Genomic DNA, 22,038 nt, shown 5'->3' with positions numbered 1-22,038 from the left:
TGTATGAAGTGGCCGTTTACGGCAATTAACTCTTGGATAGATTGCCGCTTGTGTAATTTTCCTCTCAGCCCTGACAATAAAAAATACTAGTATTTACAAGAAAAATGTAAGGATTCAACAAGTGCCTCAAGAAAGAGCGTACAATGAAGGAATAATTAAAATATTATGGGATGAAAAGGGTGATTTAGCAGGAGTAAAAATAGATTCTCCCCTCAAAGCGTTCATGTCTTGATTTTGCTTTAAAAATGACTTTGAAGAAATAGATGAATTCTCCCAAACCTTTATGCCAGAACAAACTTAGGCATTATAGAATGCAATTAGTGCCCAATCGGCACCAAAAGTTACAGGCATGATGTGTGGTTAATTGCTTGAACTGTTCTTCCTCCACAAGAATCATCAATATCACTATTTATAAGCAAGCTGAAACCATTTTTTATAAGAAAGCTCAGTACAGTATTTGCGATTTGTATGAAGTTAGATAACGTTTCTATTTGTTCATTATATTAATGCTGTTTTGTACGTCTTTGTTTTCTCATGACAATGGTATGTATACTTCCCAACGGAATTATAAGTTTGAAGCACGAAGATTCTTGTGGAAGCATTTTAGAAACGTCCATTTTCTCCTGTTCGTGTACCACAGTAAAATATTGACGTTTCTTGGCGCTTTTAAGCCTCCCCCCATAAATACCGACGATAAAAACTCGAAGCTAATTGACAAGATGACGATCAAAGTGCGTGGCCAGTGTTGTTTAAATAATAACAGTCTGTTGTGATCGGTGGTGTTGACAGAAATCTGACCATAGTTTATGCGGGAAGATCACATGAGCTACACAACCCAGAAAGACTATTTTTTAGTGCAATTGTCATTTTTGTATTTCTTCTTTATCGTATGTACTAGAGGTGTGTCATACCTTGTAAACCCGTCGACTAAAAACATTCCTAATGGGGAAAACATCTAAAGACAAGCGGGATGTCTACTACCGGCTGGCGAAGGAGGAAGGTTGGCGAGCCAGAAGTGCTTTTAAATTACTTCAAATAGAAGAATATTTCCACATTTTTGAAGGTAAAGTTCTAAGACTTTCATGTTATGACTTACATACCGTATAGGTGTCAGTCATCCCGTGCCTATTTGTGCTATATTCAAACATTGTCACCATTCTCTAATGAAGTAATATACCATATAAACATTTGTTTAAAACGTTCTAATTCGCCGCAAATGAAAGTAGAGGTCATTTATACTTTATTTTATAAGTTGATCGTTAATATGTGATGTTGCGAAACATGATTGAAAAAACCTGACTAACTCTTAAAGGCGGCACGAATAGTACTTGGCTCTTACCTTCTGGGTTTCAGTTGTACGCATCCTCGCTATTGTCCTGGATGCCCGCTGAATATCTGTATAGTAATATTTTATCACTCATCCATACCCAGCCCATATCAATCTTGCTGGTTTACCTTTCTGCTGACTAGTGAGTCGTTATTGATGGATTATAATTAATGATAATGCGTCCTTTACCATCTTCCTTCATAGAGTGGGCATGTTAATCAGTTAATTACCACCTTCCTCTCAAAGGAAGATTGAGTGTCTCAGTGTCTCTTGCTCTTAGTGACCTTGTTGTTGAAGTGTATGTGAGCACCGATCTTATCAATATTTTATAGAGTCTTGGTGATACCGAATTAGATTCGTTAGCAAAGTGAATTTTTTTATTTCGAAATAGACTGTTAGCTGCCTAAGATTTGTTTATTTCTGGGGGGTGTTATTGGAGTGTAGGACTGTTGATCCTAGAAATTTTAATTTATCAACTCTTTGAATGCGCAGGTGCTCTCAATTATTGGATCAGCATGTGAGTTCTGTGTGCTTCCAAGAAGCATTCGATAGGCCAATAATCAATCACATTTATAACTATTTCCTCCACAAGAAAGTTTCTTCCATTGCCTATCTAGATCTTGCCACTATTTCTCTGTTGTCTGTGTATGCTCATATTTGTATTGATCTATAAAAGATAGTCAAATTGTTTAGCTGGTTTGCTTCCCTTTTCAACATTGCCACTGTTGAATTGGAGACACACTAACTTGTCCTCCTCCTAAATGCCATTTTGGATGAACAGTGGTTCTAACTGCATCCCATTAGCTTTCATGCTGCCCCTAATTTCACTCGTTGTCTTCACTAGCCTCACATTTTCTGAGGGTTTTTTATTTCTTTCAATTCAGATAGAACCATTCTCTATTCATGCTTATTATGATACATAACTTTATAGTATGTAAGTAAGTGATGTCAATTCCAAATTCAATTTTCAAAGATTTTTATCAGAGTTAAGGTCTGGTCTGTTGTTGATTCTCCTGGACGTCACCTGCATGTTCAATATGTGTGCAATAAAATGCTAAAAATGTGAAATTGTACATGAACAAAAACCAAATGTGATTTGTAAAGACAAGCTCCGGTTTGTTTCCACTGTAAATACTTTTAATCTACCCAGCAATGTGTTGGCTGACTCTTTCTGCCATTCAGTGCATAAAAATGGTGGGGTTTTAATCCTAGTATCAGAAAGTTTGCATCATTCTTTCGTTCATTTCACTCAACACTGCCTTAGCAAACAGATGTATGAATTTAGTGTGACGCAAATCTATCAGAAGGACTCTTGACCTGTATGTTGATACTATTTACTGCACTCCCTCTAGTAACTTTGAATTATTCCTTGTAAAATAACCAAACTGTTGAAAATCATGCATAGTTTTGTTCAAAATCCTTTGTTAATCATGACCAGTGACTTCAACTCTAATTTTCTTATCAATTCCTAAGTAAAACATGATTTGGTTGATTTATTATCTTCATTTGATCTGCATGCAATCACTGATGAGCCCACAAGAGTTTGCTCTACCTCTATAACTCCCTTTGACAACATTTTTAGCAATATTGATTCAAATAAAGTGAAAACAGGTGTAATCACATCATGCATCTCCGATCACTTTCCACTTCTTTCCTCAATTGTGATCAATTCTTATCATAAATATCATATAAATCAATTAAAAAATTCTTCTCCGATGAAAACTTAACTAATTTTTATGAGTTTTTGGATTCTTATAACTGGTCCACTCTTAAATGCTCATACTCCTTTGGTGGCAGTTTTAGTCGATTTTATAATGCCTACCTTTATTATTTTGAGATTTGCTTGTCCACTGCATTCTGGAAAATTTTAAAAAATAACCAAATTGGTCTTAATGGTCCAAGGGTCTTAGATGAAATTCGGCACTTATCAAGACCGATGAAGGATACAGGTGCATATTATCAAAACAAACAAGACCCTGCCAATCAGCAGGAATATTAATCACTCAAAAGAAACAACAGCCATGCTCTACCAAGTGAAAAAAAATAATTCCATAATGCATACAACAAAACTAAAGGGGAAACTAAGTACAGAGAAAAAAATCAATGAATCAAAATATTTCAAGAATTATGTATTTGATCTCAAACTAATGGATGTAAATGGTAATAAAATTGCTAATGTTTTATTAATTGCTTTTACCTTGAATTACTTTTATCTCTCCCTACAAGCACATGGTGATTCTAGTTCTAATAAATATGCTTTAACTTAACAGAAAAGTAATTCATTATCTCTGTATCCCTACACTGATCATTGAAGGGCATCATTCAAAATTGGGTTACAAGTTCACTTCCGGTCTGGATGGTATACCAAACTTAGTCCTCAAAAAATCTTTTAATTATGTTAAGCTTCCTTTACTTATCCTAATTAATGAATGTCTCATTTTTGGCGAGTGTCCTCCTTCATTCAAAATAGTAAAAATCCTACCTCTGTGTACAGGCAAAGATGACAAACGAAAAATGAACTCTTACTAACTTATCTCCTTATTAAATAATACAGTAATATTTTTTCAGAATTGCCTTGTACCGTATTTGGAACAATGTAATCTATTATCCACATTTCAGCCTGGTTTTATAAAATGTCAATCTACTACCACTGCCACTTATGATGTAATAAATCAATCAAGTCTGGCCTGGACAATAAGATTTGAATCCCTAACTCTGTTCTTAGATTTCTCTAAGAACTTTGAAATAGTAAACCATTAATGTCTCCTTACAAACATGCCAGCTTTGGCATAAGATGAATATCTTTTAATTGGATGAAGTCATATTTAAGTGGTAGACAACAATGTGTCTCCTAATTCAGCCCTGGGATTAGATTTGATTCACCTGCAAAAGATGTTAAAGTTGGTGTCCCACGAGGTATAGAGCCCAATGCTATTCCTCTTGTATATTAATGATATCCCATGTTTCTTAAATTCTGTAACTGGTACTCTTCCAGTAGCGTATGATGATGCTGCAAATGTTTTAGTGTCTGCTACTTCCATCGACAACCTTATTTCAAATTAATCCTAAGGCTTCTGCAACGTCTATTTGATAAATTCATTCTTCTTTCGAGAATTTCTGTCACCTAGGTGAGTTGAAGGGCAACTGTTTCGCCCCCAGTCCTGGAGGCATCGTCAGGTCAAAGTGACTTGCGTTGCAATTTGGCCGCTATGTATAGGAGACACTGGCTGGCTGGGAGCGCTCTGATTGGCTCTCTCTTGGCAGCCAATGGGAATCAACCTTTTCCATGTGTTTTTTACTCCACTAACACCCGAGAAGATAATTTAGGGCATATTGTGACAGCTTAGGCCATTTAAATCCATTAAAAGAGGCAGGCATAATAATTCTGGCAGCTTTGATCAAGTTGGCTTGAATGTGAAATTTTTTTCTGTGGCACTCAAGAGTTTGAAAGTTTTTTTTAATTCAGTTGAGACATAATATACAGATTGTAGCTTGCTCTAATTTCTTTGATTGTTGAATTTTCCAGAAGTAAACAGAGCAGTCGATTTGTGTGCTGCACCAGGAAGTTGGAGCCAAGTTCTTTCTACGAGAATCAGGTGCTGATGGTGACTGAAATGCTACTACGCTAGCCTTAATCTTAATGCAGATGTAAACTAGTTTTAGTGCCTTTTCCTGCCAGAAATAACTTGCCAAAATGGTCAATTTTGGAGGAAATAATCTAACTAACGTGTTGTCATCTGAGTAATGTTGCAATATTAGATAGGTTATCCAGGTCATTTTGGAAGTGTATTCCTTTTTTATAATTGGTAATGACTGGATATAGATGTAGTCATTTATATATATGTAGTTGGTAGACATTTATTATAGATGTGTTGTGCAAATAACATGGTTTGATGGTAGATTTATAGTATCTGCAAAATTTACCTATTTTTGATTGCTTTGAATTCTGTCGATTATTCTGACTATTTATTTCTGTGTAGTGGTAGAATTTTTGGTTGGCCATTAAAAAGTTGTGCATCTAGAAAATTTCTTTTTGTCATTTTGAACAGAGACTAGTATAATTTTTAATAATTAGATTTTATTAGGGATACCTGACGCTCAGTGTCAAAAATTTAAGGTAATATGTTGGCCATTACAGTTGGAGAACACTAATTTAATATTTTATTATGTAATACCCTTTAGATATATAATTATTTAAACAAGATAAATTACAAACTTTGCCCATAGGTTTCATGGGAGAGTATTTTCCAACAATTAACAGGGGTTGCATTATTAATTTTTGGCAGTTTTACACTTGCTTCTGGTGTGATTGTGGCATCGTATCCGAAATGTTTGGGTCCTGGGTTCATACTCCTGGAAAGCATATGAGCAACCCACTTTAAAGCCCAAGTGTTCGGATTTTCTGCTATATTATTTCTTTCTATTATATTGTCTGCTATTAGACTATAATTGGCAGAGAGATATGAACTGAACTGTTTGTGGGAATTCCATATATTATGGCTTAGTTTAGTGTCCAGTCTCACTGATGAAACAACCTTCAGGTATGATTCTTATGAGTTATTTTAATTAGTAGTTACAGCCATAAATTGAAATGTGGGGCTATTCTGTCTTATTAAAGTGGTACATATGTTTATAGTGCTATCACTCATCCTGTTTAACATAATATATTATTCGACTCTTTAAATTCTCTTGCACTATATTACTCTATATCTTGGAGATGCAATAATTGTATAGCAAAATAGAACCCAGAGAAGCTGTGAGCATAGGACAGTATATGCCATGAGATGATAAATTTGAATAAATGTATGCTAGTCCAATATGGGTATACAGAAAAAAACTGTGATAGCTTTACTTAACAGAGAGGGAGATACTTGAGGACAGAATGGCCTGGTCTGTTTGAAAGAGTGGAATTCCACCAATTATTGGGAGAGGGAGAGATTTAAAAAATTGCTAAAAAATGGACTTCAAAACTTGCGGGGAAAATATTTTCTTTGACAAAAATTTTGCTAATGACACTCATGGCCACTGCCAAACTTGAGCAATTTTCTTCTGCCCTAAAAAGTATAAAGACATTTTTGTGGAACACAAGGCCCCAGGAATGGCTCTAAGCTCTGGCAATTTTGAGGGAAGGAATAGAAATGATGAGGCATTATTGCAAAAATATTGAAGTTTGTCCATTGGAAGGAGAGGATAATGGAATTCACATTTAATTAGAACTCCTGCAAAGTTCCATTTCATCACTTGTGTACCTTAACGATATTCCCTGGATTGTCAATAATTTTTATAGTTCATCTATGGTATCATTTATGCAATGCTTAAAGTATTTTCAATGGTAATTCATTCAACTTATTTCCAAGCATTTTTAAAGGAAATTTGGCAATATATTTTAATTCTCTACTTCCTATGGTATGCATGTAAAATGAGCTCTGCTTGAAGTAACTCCTCGCTGAAATTATGTAATGCCTTTATTAGAAAATCATATTTTCAAATATGATAAAATGAACTTATTGTAGCACATATAATGGTACATTTTCTTATTCCTTGACAGGTGTGGTAGTAGAGCAGAAAATGCTAAAATTGTGGCTGTGGATTTGCAAGCAATGGCTCCAATTGAAGGGGTATATCAGATTCAAGGAGATATTACTAAGCTCTCAACTGCCTGTCAAATAATTAATCACTTTGAAGGGGATAAGGCTGACCTTGTTGTTTGTGATGGGGCACCTGATGGTATGTGAGCTCCTCTGTGGAAGTGAGCTTTACACTCTGCTTTTAACTATATTTTGGAATTAAAAAAGTTGTAAATCACTCCGCTGTGATATGCTAGTTCATGTTACAAATGCCCTGAAAATTCCTCTGCTACTATTATACGACATGTTTTTGATGATGTTTACATTGTTACCATTAGATAAATATGCAATAAGGAAAACTTTCTTTTGAATCCAGCATAGTCTTCTAACCCTAAGTTCTGAATATTTTACTATTCCAAAGCACAATTTCCTTCTTGAATCGGAGGTTACTATAATTAACACTCTAAAAATTAAGATTTTTTTATGGATCTAGGGGCTACTATGCTTGTTGTCCCCCTCCCAAATTATGCCCCTAGTCACCCTTGCACCTTGTGTTATACTAGTAAATCATTTTCAAGCTCCTTATACTTTGTTCCTTACTTCATGCCTTCATAAATTAATAATATTTTCCTTTTTTGACCTTACTTATCTAACACTCTCAACTCTATGACAGTCTTCAACATTCCAATGCCTCGTTTATCTCCTGCATCCACTTTGCTTGGCTTCTTTGAATTTCTCCCAACAACTCCTATGCAACAACCTTAATTTTCTAATGATTGCTACTCTTCCCATACCTATCACACTGGTTCTGTAATGTGCTCAGCAGTGTTAGAAATCCCTTGTTCAACTGGAAAAATAAAGTTTAAGCGTGTCAGAATCAGATTCATTCAATTCTCTGTGTATGTTAGTTCCATCCTTCAGTACTTGTTACTTCCCTGATTATCACTGCCCATCCTAATTTTCCTTATTACACTTACAGATGGTGAAGAAGTCATTTATATTTCCAGTCTACTCACGTCTTATGTGATAGGTTTCCTATTTGTGCCAACTATGGTGTTGGACACCTCGAAAGTGACAAATATGTACGTGAAACATTCACCAAAAGGTTTTTTCCTATCTCTCAAAAAACCTAATACCTAATTTTGAATTCCTAATAAAAGGCAAAAATTAAAAGAGTTCATCATTTTTGAGCACATTCTAAAAAATCACCATCTTGTTTGAACAAAATCTTCTGACTATTTGTCATTTCTTCATTTTGGAGAACAGGTGTTTGTCAAAGAGAGCAAAATCTGGGTTATGGTAGCGATGAGAACAAAGTTGGAATTGTAACTCCATTAATTTTGTGGCCAAAACTGCTGTGGATAAGCTTGTGTGTTTTCTTGACAGAAAATTACTTAATGCGGGCTGATCAAGGATGTTTTTCTGACAGCTTGTTTTTCAAACAAATGCATAGTATTCATCTGAAATAGTTTGACCACTTTTCAATTAGTCAATGAAGATTATTCTCTGTGTAGCTAAAAAAACATTCACCAAAGCAATCCCAGCCAAAGGAACAATTTATACCTTCTCTGGTGCAGACTCTGGCAACCCATTCTTGGGACTGTTCCTTGGCTTCAGGCATTTAATGGTGTATCCATGTTTTTTCCACAGCAATGAAACTATGTCTAAAGTTCTACAAATTTGTCTGTAACAGCTGCATATCAACCTTGGAACATGTCTCACGATTTTGTTTTTGGTCAGCTGTGATGTCATGCAGATTGCTTAATCATGTCCAAATTGTTGATGCAAAATATTATGTACCATTCAGTAAAGATGCTTATAGCAATCTCATGCACCTTCAATCTTCTGTCATGTTGCTGCAATGTGGGTTTTGAATGTTCAGCAGCACTTATATAGTACTCAGATTACCACACTGAAATATTTTAAACCATTTAAATCAAAAGTGCAAATTTGTCTTGTAAGTTAATTTGCCCTTCATAAAATAATATTTGATTTACACATGAAATTCTCTTTTATTCATTTTTTGGAAATAACTTTTTTATTTCGAATGAATGCTAAACATTGTGTAATTGACTGATGTGGCTGAAACTTTGTGTGTTTTCCTACAATAGATATTTTGTATTGTAATTTTTTCAGTACACATCAGTGCTCTCAACCTTCTGTCTTTAGATTGACTATTCTAACTTTCCTAATTTGCCAGCAAGTATTTATTGACAACTTATGCATTGATTAATAATTTCTTGTGTAACATACAAATAAATCCTTTTTAATAAACCAGATGAGAATTGGGATTGCTAGAGATTATGATGTGAAAATAGTTCAGTGACTGTATGTTAATGGGAATATTCTGAATTTTTCATGCAAGAATGAGAAACGGCATGTGTGCTATTGTATCTAGTTATGTTTGTCTCTTCTAATGTAATTTCAGTGACTGGACTGCATGATATGGATGAATATATTCAGCACCAGCTTCTTCTTGCTGCACTAAATATTACAACCCATGTACTGAAAGAAAAGGGGACTTTTGTTGCTAAAATATTTCGTGGCAAGGATGTCACTTTCTTATATGCCCAGTTATCAGTGTTCTTCCCTTCTGTAATTGTGGCCAAACCACCCAGCTCAAGAGCTTCCAGTATTGGTTTGTACTTTAAAGCGTTGTGAATAGTTGATGGATTGTAATTTTAAGTAAAGATTCTAGTTTGGCTATGCCAACAATCATCTGCAAGATGTTGTTTTAGCCCCATGAAGTTATTCATGTAACTTCCAGTTTTGTGACTTTTTCATTTTTAGGTATTAACACTTATATCCTTTTAGAACTTCATATTTATTTTTGCTTTTACTTTTCTTCCATTTTTCAGTCATATTGTCATGACTCGGGTTTTGCAAGCAACGTGAACATCATTTTACTATGCCAGAGAACTTATCAAAGTTCATAAATACAATGGCTTGTTGACGTGTATCATTTTTTCAATCAGTGTCTTAGATTATGGTGACCCTCCACCCTCTTTCTTTCTGGGTCTAAATTTGTTTGTTGTAGGTTGTCTACAGTAACACCTGTTTCATCTTTTGGCTGATTATTCATATCAACCTTTATTGGTTAAAAGCTTTTGTTTCTACCAAAAAGTAAGGCCCATTCACCGAAAAGGACCGCTTGGTTTTGTTTATCACATGCTTCTTCCATGAGGATGCCTGGGGTGCTTGATGATGTCTAGGCTGTTTTCTTTACATTCCTTGGCATTTGCAAGGTGCTGAGTGGCCATTCCTTATCTCGAAGGCATGTTATCATGTAAACATACATTGCTCTGTGTTCCCTTACTACTAAATTTCATCCATGCTAGTCAAGCTCTTGGAAATAGATAAAAGAATTACTCTGCCACCTCAATTTGACAGTCATAAACTTGTGGATTGCCTTGATATTCATCCAAATATGCCTATGCTCTCCTCAAGGCAAAGAAACACATACTGTTTTTGATTAATCAAAGTGAGAAAACCTTCTGTGTTAATACTTGTTTCATGACCTCTGACAAACAAGCATAGAATGAATGCTTGCCTCTAGGGACATGGCTTGCAGGTAAAAATCTGTATGGAAACTTGTAATTTTGAAATAGAGATTTTGTATTTTTTAGTAAAGTTGTGCCCAATTTTTATTAAATTTTTTATTATTTAAAAATATTTTGTGGCATTCAAACCAAAATATGATAATAATGTATGTTTTTAAATTATTATGCCTTTTATTTTTTCAAAATATCTCAAAATTTCACTGAGGTAAGAGTTTGAAAAGTAAGTGCCTGCTTAATTGAAATTAAATGTCCAGAAAAATTCCGGCCATCTGTGCAAATTTAAATGCATGGGTTGAAAGGTTAATATTTGCCATTCATTTGAAAATAATGAATAACTGATTGAAGCACTTTTCCACTTGATAAAAACATTTTTATTTACGACCAGGTTTCGATGTATTACATCATCATCAGGTAACCAACTGAAGTTGTGTTCAAGCTTATATACCTTCCGGAAGGGGTGGAGAGGACGTGGTAGGAAACGAGGGGGGTGGAGAGGGGGGGAAGGAGGGGAATGGGGTGAAGGGAAAGACAAGGGAGACATTTACAAGAAATAGCAGAAACAGCGTATTGACCTTGTTAAAAAACACACACAGTATATTAGTCTTTGGGGTTCGAAGTGATCCTGTTGGGTGGATGGCGGCAGTCTCCAATAAACCATCGGTGGCCGGGACGGAACCAGTAGACAGGCTGGGTTTGGAGGCCAAGGATTAGGCCCTTCTGGAAGAGTGGTGGTGGAATACCACCACCTAACTCACACACTGGGGGGGGGGGGAGGAGAAAGCACTCAAGGAAGGAGGCGAGGTTTACTGACGAAAGTTGATGCATCCCGAAGGACAAATTTAGAGTCTCTTTTTACACCCCCTTCAACATATCGAAACTCCTCTGTAAATACAAGGATACTATCAACAATACTAGGAAGAGTGGTGTGTATGCCATACAGTGCGAGTGTGGTGCCATATATGTGGGCCAAACGGGTAGGAATTTCTCCACCCGAATCAAAGAACACGAGAAGTGCACGATTTTAGGATACACCACATCAATGATCGCCAAACACTTACTCGAGACTAACCACACCTGTGAATTTAAATTAAAAGTGCTTCATATGTCAAATAAATGCAGAAAATTAGACGCGTTGGAACAATTAGAAATTGTCCAACGAGTTAAGAAGAAAACCCCTCTTCTCAATGACATGCAATTCACTTCGTCCTCCCCCCTCCTTTCCATCAACTTTTGTCAGTAAACTTTGACCACGCGTGACACACAACCACCTCTTTCCTTGAGTGCTTTCTCCTCCCCCCTCCTTTTAATGTTGCTTTGTGAGAGTAAAATGTTGTGCACCAAATTGAGGTTAACTGAGATGGTAATGCATAGACTTGTTTCTGCAGAATTTATATAATTGAAAGGAGGTTTAAATGATTTTTTGCAGAAGCTTTCGTTGTGTGCAGAGATTACAGTCCACCACCAGGATTTATACCATCCATGGAAAATCCAATGATGGAAGGAGGATATTCTGAGGAATTTCTTAAGACTCAAGGAATCAATAAAATGATTGTCCCATTTGTGTCTCTAGGGGATTTGTTGATTTATGATTCAGATACAACAGTGGAACTGGTATTTAAAGTGAAAACTATGTTCACTTGGAAATTTGAATGTTCAATGTATTCCTGTTGTTCTTTGTGTTTCATGAAATGTATTCATTTCTTTTAAACAGGAGGGAGGTGGAGTTGGCTATAAGAGTAAGGAAGCAACACAACTGCCAATTTCTCCTATTTATGAAGAGTCACTGAGTTTGCGCAAAAGAAATGCACTGGCCAAAACGGAGGATATGTTGAACAAAATTGTCATTAGCGAGCCAAGTAGCAGCTCATCATCAATAGATAGACAATAATGTGGTTGGCTCTGCCTATCAGGATTATGGTTGAATTGTTGCTTCTCAGTCTGGAATTATGGAAAGTTTTGAGCTGGGATGTTTTCTCAGTTAGAACATCAATTGACCAAAATTTCCAAAGTTCTACTGAAGGCCTTGAATTGTTCTTATTATGTACTGTAGGAATTTTCCATATAGGGTGTGATAAGGTAAATGGAAAGTGCATAACGAATAACTTAGGAGATAATGGATTCATCTAAAACCTCAATAAAGAAAAGCAAATAAACAGTGGATTCATTCAAATAAGAACATGTGCTCCCAGGTGTAAAGGCTGAAAAAACTGAGAATTGTCAGTGATTTCCTCCCACTTCATATTGGAGTAATGTATACAGATGTGATTAAGTCTTAAAGAAAGAAATACCGGAACATTTATGAGTAATTAAGTCAGAAGCTTGGCTGTCTTCTGAAATTTTTTAAAATAACGATTGTCTAAACAGTGGAAGCTCCTTTATCAAGCACCTCTCATAGTGAGTAATTCACATATGAACAAAAATATTATTTTTAATGGGTGACTTTGTGCATAACAAGTGATGAGGAGAGGGGGATTCCAAGAGTGATTCTGCACATGCTTCAGTTTGTGTTTAGCCCTTGTTCTCCCACTGTATTAGTATCACAGTTGATCACTCATATTTTTGCACTTGTATACAGATATATTTTTGTATAATATATGATAATATGCAGGCTTGCATTAAATTGTGACATGATGGCTCTCCTGCCGGTAAAATATTCCAGAGGTAAACCAGTCCCCCAATTGGATCTCCGGGTGGGGACTACTGGGTGGGGAACATCAGTTAAGGTGGATAAATGCAGGATAGGTATATGGAATGTGAGATCATTGGGAGTATGCGGGAAGTTGGAAAATACCAAGATGGAGATGAGCAGATAAAGAATCGACATCCTAGGAGTAAGCGAGATTATGTGGGCTGGGGCCGACGACTTCTGGAGCGACGGATACAGGGTGATATACTCAGGAGACAATTGGAGAAATGCAGGAGTGGGCATCATATTTAGGGAGTGAGCAAAAAGAGTCAAATCATGCTGGTAATAAAGTGAGAGGATGCTGATGATAAGGTTAGAGGGAAAGCCTATAGACACAGTGATAGTGTAGGTGTATATGCCAACATCCAGCCATTCAGAAGAGGAAATAGAAGAAGTATACAAACCACTGGAAGAGGTTCTAGGAACATTAAAAGGGAAGGAAAACCTCATAGTAATGGGAGATCGGAACACTGTTTGGCGAGGGGCGAGAGCGAAGTAGCGTGGGATACTTCGGATTGGTAAAATGAAATGCCGCAGGATAGAGACTGATAGAATTCTCCTGGAAGAGACAATAAAAGAAGCACAAGAATTGGGTATCAAAGGAGTCAAGGTAAATGGAGAAGAAATCAACATGCTCCGGTTGGCAGATGACATCATAGTAGAGGCGGAAACGCAAGAGGACCTGCAAGCAACTTTAAGTGCTATGGATCAAGTACTGGGGGAATATAATATGAACATCAACAAGAAGAAAACTAAAATCCTTGTGTGCGGAAGAGAGAAGCTGAATGCAGATATCACCATTCGAGGGGTTCAACTAGAACAAGTGGGATCCTTTACCTACCTTGGTAGCAGCATAACATGGGATGAAAGAAGTTTGACCGACATCAAGCGAAGAATAGCCCAAGCCAAGAATGAATGAATGAACATGAAGAAGAGGCAATTACTATGTTCAAAGAACCTAAGACTGGAAACGAAGAAGCAATTTGTCAAGACTTTCATGTGGAGCATGGCGCTCTATGATTCTGAGACTTGGAACATTGGAAAAGTGGACCAGTGAAGAATGGAAGCCTTTGAAACATGGTGCTGGAGGAGAATGCTGAAGATTAAATAGACAGGCAAAATAGCGAGCGAGGTAGTATACAGAATAGCAAAAGAGGATAGGACCATATGGAGAACTCAGCGGCATGATAAAGAAGAAATAGATGGATTGGACACACATTGAGGCGCAATGGATTGATTAGGAATGTAATAGAGGGAAAAATAGGAGGGAAGATTCCACGAGGGAGGCGAAGAGGCATGTACATCGGACAAATTAAGAAGGACGTAAAACAGAGAGGGTATCAAGGATTAAGGGCATTCACATTAAATAGAGTAGAATGGAGGGCTGCAGTAAACCAATCCTAGGATTGAAATCCTGATGATGATAATAATATTTTGTTCATTGCTTTATAAACGTCCTCAAAGAGATAGCCACAAAAAGACCAGCCAATGGAGAATAAAAATAACCATAGAAATGAAAAGTAAAATTATTGAAAATCAAGAATGAAGTTTGAGCATGGCTGATTTAGCATGCACATGAAATTGGACGGCATCGACGATTTGCATGAACCTCAAGAACAAAGTTAAGGATTAGTGCGGGGTTCCACTATTTATTTTTTGGCATGGGATGCATTATCATATTTTACATTAATTGAAATGGGAAAAATTGTTTTGCTTAACGAGGGTTTTGTATTACAAGTACGACTCCGTAATGAATTATGCTCAATAAGCAATGTTTCTCTATAAATGATTTTATATCAGCAAAAATGAACATGTACTAATTTAATAAATTGATGTTTATTTACTGAGGATGGCGATACCAAAGTGCATTACTTCTCTCTTTATGTCATAAGTCCTTTTAGTTCTTAAAATATAGATAATTATACGTATAAATGTGCCTTTTAGGCATCGCTGCATAAAAATTATGCTCTTCCACAAAGCTGAAAATAAGATGTGAAATAATGGTGTATTAATAAATAAAACTGACTCAGCAGATTTAGCCTGAAATAAAGTACATATGAGCAGGTCATTATGAAGTGATCATACATTTTCATTTGAATTATTTAATTAATATTATTGCAGTCATGCGGTACTGCATATTATAATGGCAAATGATTTTTACACTTAAAAACTAGCATTCTAATGTAATGAAATTCCCATCAACTCTCATTCCTATTTCCAGCTTTTCCCATGGCTCTTACTATTTTCTCTGTGTAGAAAATTGAAATACATACGGCAAACAGCCTTACCCGTCAAACTTTTCTGCGACATGGAGGTTGAGGATAAATTATATATCCCTCCAGTTATCTCCAATCTTCTGGAATAAAGTCATTAATGCTACCTAAGTTGCTTACCATATTGGATGCATTCTTGAAATCCATGAAAAAATTGTATCCTGCTCGTAGTTTATATTTCTTTTTACCAAGGAACTCATTACTTTTATGGTATCACATGTCATCCTGAACCCAAACTGATCATCCCCTAAATTATGATTTTCCCTCCTCTTCTATATTTTATTGATTGTTCTAAGTATTACCTAAGATGCATGTGAAATAATCCATATTGCTCAATACTCCTTATACATATGCTCCTGTATATGACTACCTTTCCCCATTTTTGGAATAGGAACTAACGGTGATTTAGTGAGTCATCTGGCCAAATTTTTCCATTATAAATGCTACGAAAAAATTCTTACTTTCACATATTTGTAAACCCTTAAGTAGTTCTATGTAGATTTTATCTATCCTCATGACCTTGATATGTCACAGTAATGTAAGCCTGGCACAAAATTATACCATATTTTGTCTACATTAATGGTCTGAATCATTGCCACATCCCTTCTGGATCAATTAATATTTTGTTTGCCATACACAGTAGAACCCATATTTACTTTTCTAGGGACTCCAGGAAAAATGTAAATTGCAGGAAAAGGAGAATTCTGCTTTTACTTGCTTAATTATTGGTGTAGATGTAATAATAAAAAAACAGACTTTGACCGTAAAAGAGCAAGATTGTTATTTATCTTGTGAACTATAGCACCCCTTATTAAATTAAAATGTGTTGTCTCTGGCGTATACTTTATTGAATTTGCATAACATATGGAAATGAAATTATTGACTAGATAATTCCACACACTATTTAAAAACAGTGTTTTTTAAATAAAGTGTGCTGAATTGCAAAGTCAGTAATTTTATTTTAATATCCCCTTATTTATTTATGTGTGATGAATGAAAATACCAAAGGCACATAAAACATCTTGGATGCATAAGGTAGTCTTAGAATCCCAACCTTGTGGTGTTGTGTGATGCTTTTTTTCTTAACATGACACCATTCATGGGGATATTTGAAAATCTAGCACTTAATAACACCCTCGGTATTCCTTAAAATTTTTCATGCATGGATTTTGTGACACTTAAGTCATTTTAGGCATGGAATGGTGGTTTTTCACTTTTTTGTTCAATGTAGAGGCTGGGCAATCTTAGATGTTTCATCAGATGAATGCAGGTTCCATCATGAGAATCAACTTGTTCTAAACTTTTTTTGCCTTGCCTTTCCAATGTTAGGCAGGATAAAATTTAAATACCTGAGCAATGGAGGAAAACTTAAAATATGAGTCTGACTTGCCTCATTGTTCGACTAACGCAATCTGCTGTCCTACTTCAAAATTTTTTGATGAAAGTAAAATTTAATTCAGAGTGATTTTGATGCGATAAAGCAAGTTTTAATACTCCTTATTATTCAGGAGCCTATCACTGTCATAATTATTGCGTCAAAGCAGTGAAAATAATCCAAGTCACCAGTTTTTTCTTGCTTCACCATGTTTGGGTCAGAAATCAATTTTATTCCTTGTAATTTCAACTTATGTGAGGAATGAATCATCTCCCGCAGGAGTTCTTTCAATACATGAATTATGAAGCAAACTACTAATCATGCAGACAGATTACAAGTTTAAGTATTTCAAATTTCCGTCACTATGGTGCATGGAAGATTTCTACCCTGCTGTCTTTAAATAATTCCCTAAAAGCATTCACATTACTGTTTCCTCTTGTATTTTTGAATTGTATATGTATGAAACTAAGTCAATAAAGTTTAAAAAATAAAGACTGGTATACATGAGTAGCTGTTTCATAATGTAAATTCTTTACACTGTAGCACATAATGATGCAAATAACAGGAAAACTGATGTTTAATGTAAATACAGGGTTTCATATACTTTGGAATATTAGGAAATTTTATGGGGGCTAATAAAATTTCATGCTGTGGAAAAATGCAAATCTAGTAGCCCAAATATGGTATTCGACTGTAGGTGATAGCATCTGCTGGTACTTCCTTTTTCCTTCCTGATTTGTACACTCCAAATTCTGTGTCGTTTACCATACTACTTCCAACCCATTAGTTTCCCACCTATGTAATTTTTTCGTACATGTGAATAATTCTTTTTTGTTGTTCTTTCATTTTCTTTTCTCATCTATCTTCCTGATCATCTTGTGCTTTCCATATATTTACTGTTCCAACAGTTTTGTTGGTTGATTTTGAGATATTTTTATTGAGATTTCCTTTTTTTTGTACCAGTTGCCATGTCCTTGCTCATAAAATTTTCCATTGTGTCCTGGTTAGTGCTTCTACATTTTATTCCTCCATCTGTCTTCTCCCTGTCTCATCTTGAATCTCACTTCATTAGCACTTATTATAAACTGATACTGCTCCTGAGAATCTGCAGATTAATTATGCAATTATGCCATTTTTAAATTTGTTACTAACCATAATATACTAGCCTTAAATGATACTACTGTGAACCTCAGGGCATTTCCACCTATTCCTACCCCTGCTCTGGTGTTTAAACCATGTTTTTTCTGATTAAAACATAACTTACTTCCTCCATTTACTATGCTTTTTCCTACCTTTCTCTCAAATGCCTTAAAAATTCCTTGCTTCTCCTACTTACCTTCCATTTTGCATTTCAGTGTGCGTCACATTTTGAAATCATGTGTATAAGAATTTCACACACATTTACTGCTTCATTACGCAATACATGCACTGTAAGATTTCCTGTTTATTTAAATAAGCCCAATTTCTTGCATCATGCTTGGGGATTACCCCCATGTTGACTATAGCCTTGATGTGAATTTATTTATTCTAATGAACCCCATCTTTAGTGGTGAGAGCAATGGTAATAGCTCATAGTAGGGTCACCCATGCCAGATGGATAAAAGGGTAGGTGCCAAAAGGTAGTTCATGCAGCACCTGTTCCTCAGTGAGGTGGCTGCAAGTGTGTCATATCTCAGTGGGGCAGCCATTTGATAATTGTGTCACATTAATAAAACTGAGGAAGGCAACAGGAAACCACCTAAACCATTATCCCATGGACCAGTGATTGACAAAATTATTAGACTTGAGTCCATGTAACTACAGGGCTTAGTCCACTGGGCTGTATGTTGTGCCTGGCAGTGGGAGAGGTAAGGCTTCCATAACCATCACACAAAATTATTGTAAGGAGTTGCCAGCAGCAGAGAATGAGGACCGGGCCAGTTAAAAAAGGCAATTTGAAAGTTAGGGAGACGTTGAGGACTAGGAAATAGAGAAAGAAATATTGAATTTGTAGAGCTTTGTGAGATCCAATGGAAGTATGGTGGGGTTTATTTGAGTAATAATTTTAATTTAATATACAGAAGAGGGGAAGAGAGCCAGCGAGGGGTGGCCACAATATTGAGCAACAATGGGAGAAATAATCTTGGTAATTAAGGACCAGGGGGGTTATTTCATAATTCATTAGTACCTTGATACTATTCTTCGATTCTTCGAACGGCATCCAAAATGTCATCGGTAATTATTTCACAAAAGCTGCCAGCATCAAGTATGACTGATGCCATTCATAATGCCACGGAAAAATCAGAGAAAATTGAAGTCAATGCCTAATGCATGACGGCCAAAGTTGATTGGAAGGTTGACAACAGAGAAAAATTCTTTTAATCAATGCCATTGGATGAAATTATGGTTTCCAGCAATTGAAAAACAGCAAGCAAGGATTATTAATGCACATTGAATTACTAGTTTTATTTACATATTCATGGGTTCACTCTTTAAAGTCGTAAACACCATATTCATTTTGTATTTTATGATTAGAACTTTTATATTGCAGATAACTTGTGGTAGGTGATAGTCTGATATGAAATTGTGAAATAAGAAATATTTTGTAAATTATTATCATTAGCCACGCATATCCATTTGCTTCTGCAAACATCACTCATAACACAAGTCAAAAAATAAGATTTGAATACAAAATTGCATTAAAAAGTAAAATCAACTTAAAAATTATTTGCAGTCATTTTCTTTCAAATTGAAACCCAAGAATCTCCTAACGAAGTATTATTATTCATAGAACGATTTTTAAATGACAAGAAATTGCAGTTTATTGTTGTTATCACATAGTGGAAGGTACTATTTCTTTTTCAAGCATGTTCAGTGTTGAAAAGTACCTGTATTTTGTAATTTTCTGTGTTTGATGACTCCCTTACCAACATGATGGGTATGATGTGGAAAATAAAAATATTATTATTACGGTTTTAATATTTAATGCCTAGCTTCCTGGCCATGGAATATTTGGAATGGTTTTCAAAGTTTCTAAATGGGGAATCTGAAAATTGGTCACAAGTCCCAGACATAATTTCCTCAATGTTATTTTTTATTTCACAGAACAAATATTTTTAAAAAGTTTTATCAGAAATGTTCTCATCGTTGATAATTAACAATGACATTCTTTGCATTTAAAAATATTTTTATTAGTATTGTAGTTATTTATAATTATTTATCAATGTTTCCTTCGTGTGACATTACATGTAGACTGTTGTGAACAAAAAGTTCTTACAAATGGAATAAAATGGTAAAGAAACAACTTGAGTAGCTACCCAAACATTGCTTATAAAACTTTCAATTACCTAAGCACTACTACAGTATCTCAGCAGGCACCTGCAATTATTCAAAAGAGAACATCAAACCCTGTTGGTTTATGTAAATCATTCTTCCTCGACTGGCTTCCTCTCAATTTATTTTAACAATACTTTTTACGATTGAAAACCTATATAATTTCTACAAATATTGAGGCCATAGGTGACACAGACTGCCATATTCTTTCAAAACTCTATCCCTTTTGCATAATTGTCCGCAAAACTTAACTCTAATGCACCAAGGATACAGAGCTTGCAGCGAGAGATATGGCAGAATGTGTTAGTACAAACCATATACAGGGTCCACTATAAACGTAAAGCGCATTCTCTGGGAAAAATAGATTTATTGATCCTGCTCATACAAATGCTTAAAATTCTTCAAAATACTCTCCCCCTGCATCAATACACTACAACGCGGAGATGTTTCTGCTATGCCTGAAAGGCAACCCTTAAACTTCTCGATGGGAATGTCTCTCAGGTATATTGTAGCATACTTAAAGATGTTTTCTACTGTCTCCAAATGCTTTCCTTTCGGCTCTCTCTTCAGTCAGGGAAACAAAAAAAGTCACACGGAGCCAAGTCGGGACTGTAATGGGGCTGAGGGACTACCGGGTGCTCCGGGCCAGGAAGTTGGTAACAATGAAGGACATTTGGCTGGGCACTCCATCAAGCTGTATCACATAGTCGAAAAATACACTTCATGCTGAGTCATGTTTTTCTGCTCAGAGATAACTGGTGACCGGCTGCATTGGAAGGGCAGACCCCCCACCACATTTGACCGGTTTTACCACATCACCATTGATAGTTGTCACAAAATCATGTGCATTACTTTCATAATAGACCATGTAAATTCAAAGAAAAATGTCTTGCAACTGATTACTAAATGATTATATAGAATAGTAGTAAAAAGAATAAACTATTAAAGCCACATATTCCCTGACCATGTTTTTAAAAGCGGCCTTTCATATTTACAGAGTGAAAATCCGAATTTAAAACTAATCTATTTACAGCTTTGCGATTTATGGCCAAATAATGCTTTGTTAAGGATAACTTGAAAGAATCATTATAAATGGAAACTTCATGAAAATTTCATTACAAAAGAACTTCTACTTTCTAACAAATACATATATTGAAATGAATTATTAAAGAATATATTGTGTGATGGCAGCCTCATTGCAGGAAAAACATGATCACTGCTCAATTGGAGCATTTCACACAATTACCAACCCCAATTAAATTATTAATAACAGTACAGTGGAGTGTATGGAACAAGAACCATAATGGATAACTTCCAAGTGCCCCTTCAAGAAACATGTTTTATTGAACTTTTTGAGCAGGTAACTTCTCACCTGCCAGCAATCATGCAGCACATCATTATCAAAAGAATAATATGGAAGGATCTCAAAGAAGATAAAGATGCAGACCTTTAATTTCAGAATTTAATTAAAATAAAGTTGAGTGCTGAGCATGTGATGCCAATGAAGTTGTTTCACGTAGGTATGCCAAGTATGTCCACTTTTGGTAACAAGGCAAACATTTAGAAATGAACCCTGCCACACAAATTTGAAACTTATATTTGCCCCCTTCTTAAAGAGGTGGGTGTTTCTTTCAGTAAATAGCTTCAAGGATGGCAGTCCAGTGAGTATAGTGCTGGGCTAATGACTGGAGAGTCAAAGTTCAATGCCAGGTGATGCCTCTGGGCACCCTCAGCTTCATCCAAGCTATGCAATTTTTTGAGTACCAGACCTTCATTGGAAAGCAGAAACTCAGTAGCAGAAGAGGAGAAAACAGGTTCGAATAGACTTGGAATATTAGGACTATATTAAGGTCACGAGATATTGTAAGTTGGAGATGGAGAGAGTAAACCGACATTTTAGGGATGTGCAAGAATAAATGGAGACAGAAAACATCGGAG

The 22,038-nt window shown here is 35.7% G+C and overlaps 1 protein-coding gene across 1 annotated transcript; it reads left to right on the top strand.

Moving 5' to 3' along the window:
* Positions 1–750: 750 nt before the first annotated feature.
* LOC139686077 (tRNA (cytidine(32)/guanosine(34)-2'-O)-methyltransferase-like) lies at positions 751–14,988 on the top strand. The gene is made up of 6 exons (XM_071583199.1): positions 751–1,063; positions 4,854–4,923; positions 6,876–7,054; positions 9,323–9,532; positions 11,881–12,065; positions 12,166–14,988. The coding sequence occupies exons 1-6, from the start codon at positions 943–945 to the stop codon at positions 12,340–12,342; spliced, it is 942 nt and encodes a 313-aa protein (XP_071439300.1). The 5' UTR covers positions 751–942; the 3' UTR covers positions 12,343–14,988.
* Positions 14,989–22,038: the final 7,050 nt, after the last annotated feature.

The sequence above is a fragment of the Hetaerina americana genome, unplaced genomic scaffold (genome assembly GCF_022747635.1).
Source record: "Hetaerina americana unplaced genomic scaffold, ioHetAmer1.1.p SCAF_13, whole genome shotgun sequence".
In the NCBI taxonomy this organism is placed as follows: Eukaryota; Metazoa; Arthropoda; class Insecta; order Odonata; family Calopterygidae; genus Hetaerina; species Hetaerina americana.
This window is presented reverse-complemented; position numbering and strand designations above follow the sequence as displayed.

Excerpts from the sequence above, each read along its gene's own strand:
- LOC139686077 (XM_071583199.1), top strand. The coding sequence starts at position 943 with ATGGGGAAAACATCTAAAGACAAGCGGGATGTCTACTACCGGCTGGCG. Across the intron at positions 4,924-6,875 it reads GTTCTTTCTACGAGAATCAG|GTGTGGTAGTAGAGCAGAAA; the intron begins GTGCTGATGGTG and ends ATTCCTTGACAG. Across the intron at positions 9,533-11,880 it reads CTCAAGAGCTTCCAGTATTG|AAGCTTTCGTTGTGTGCAGA; the intron begins GTTTGTACTTTA and ends GATTTTTTGCAG.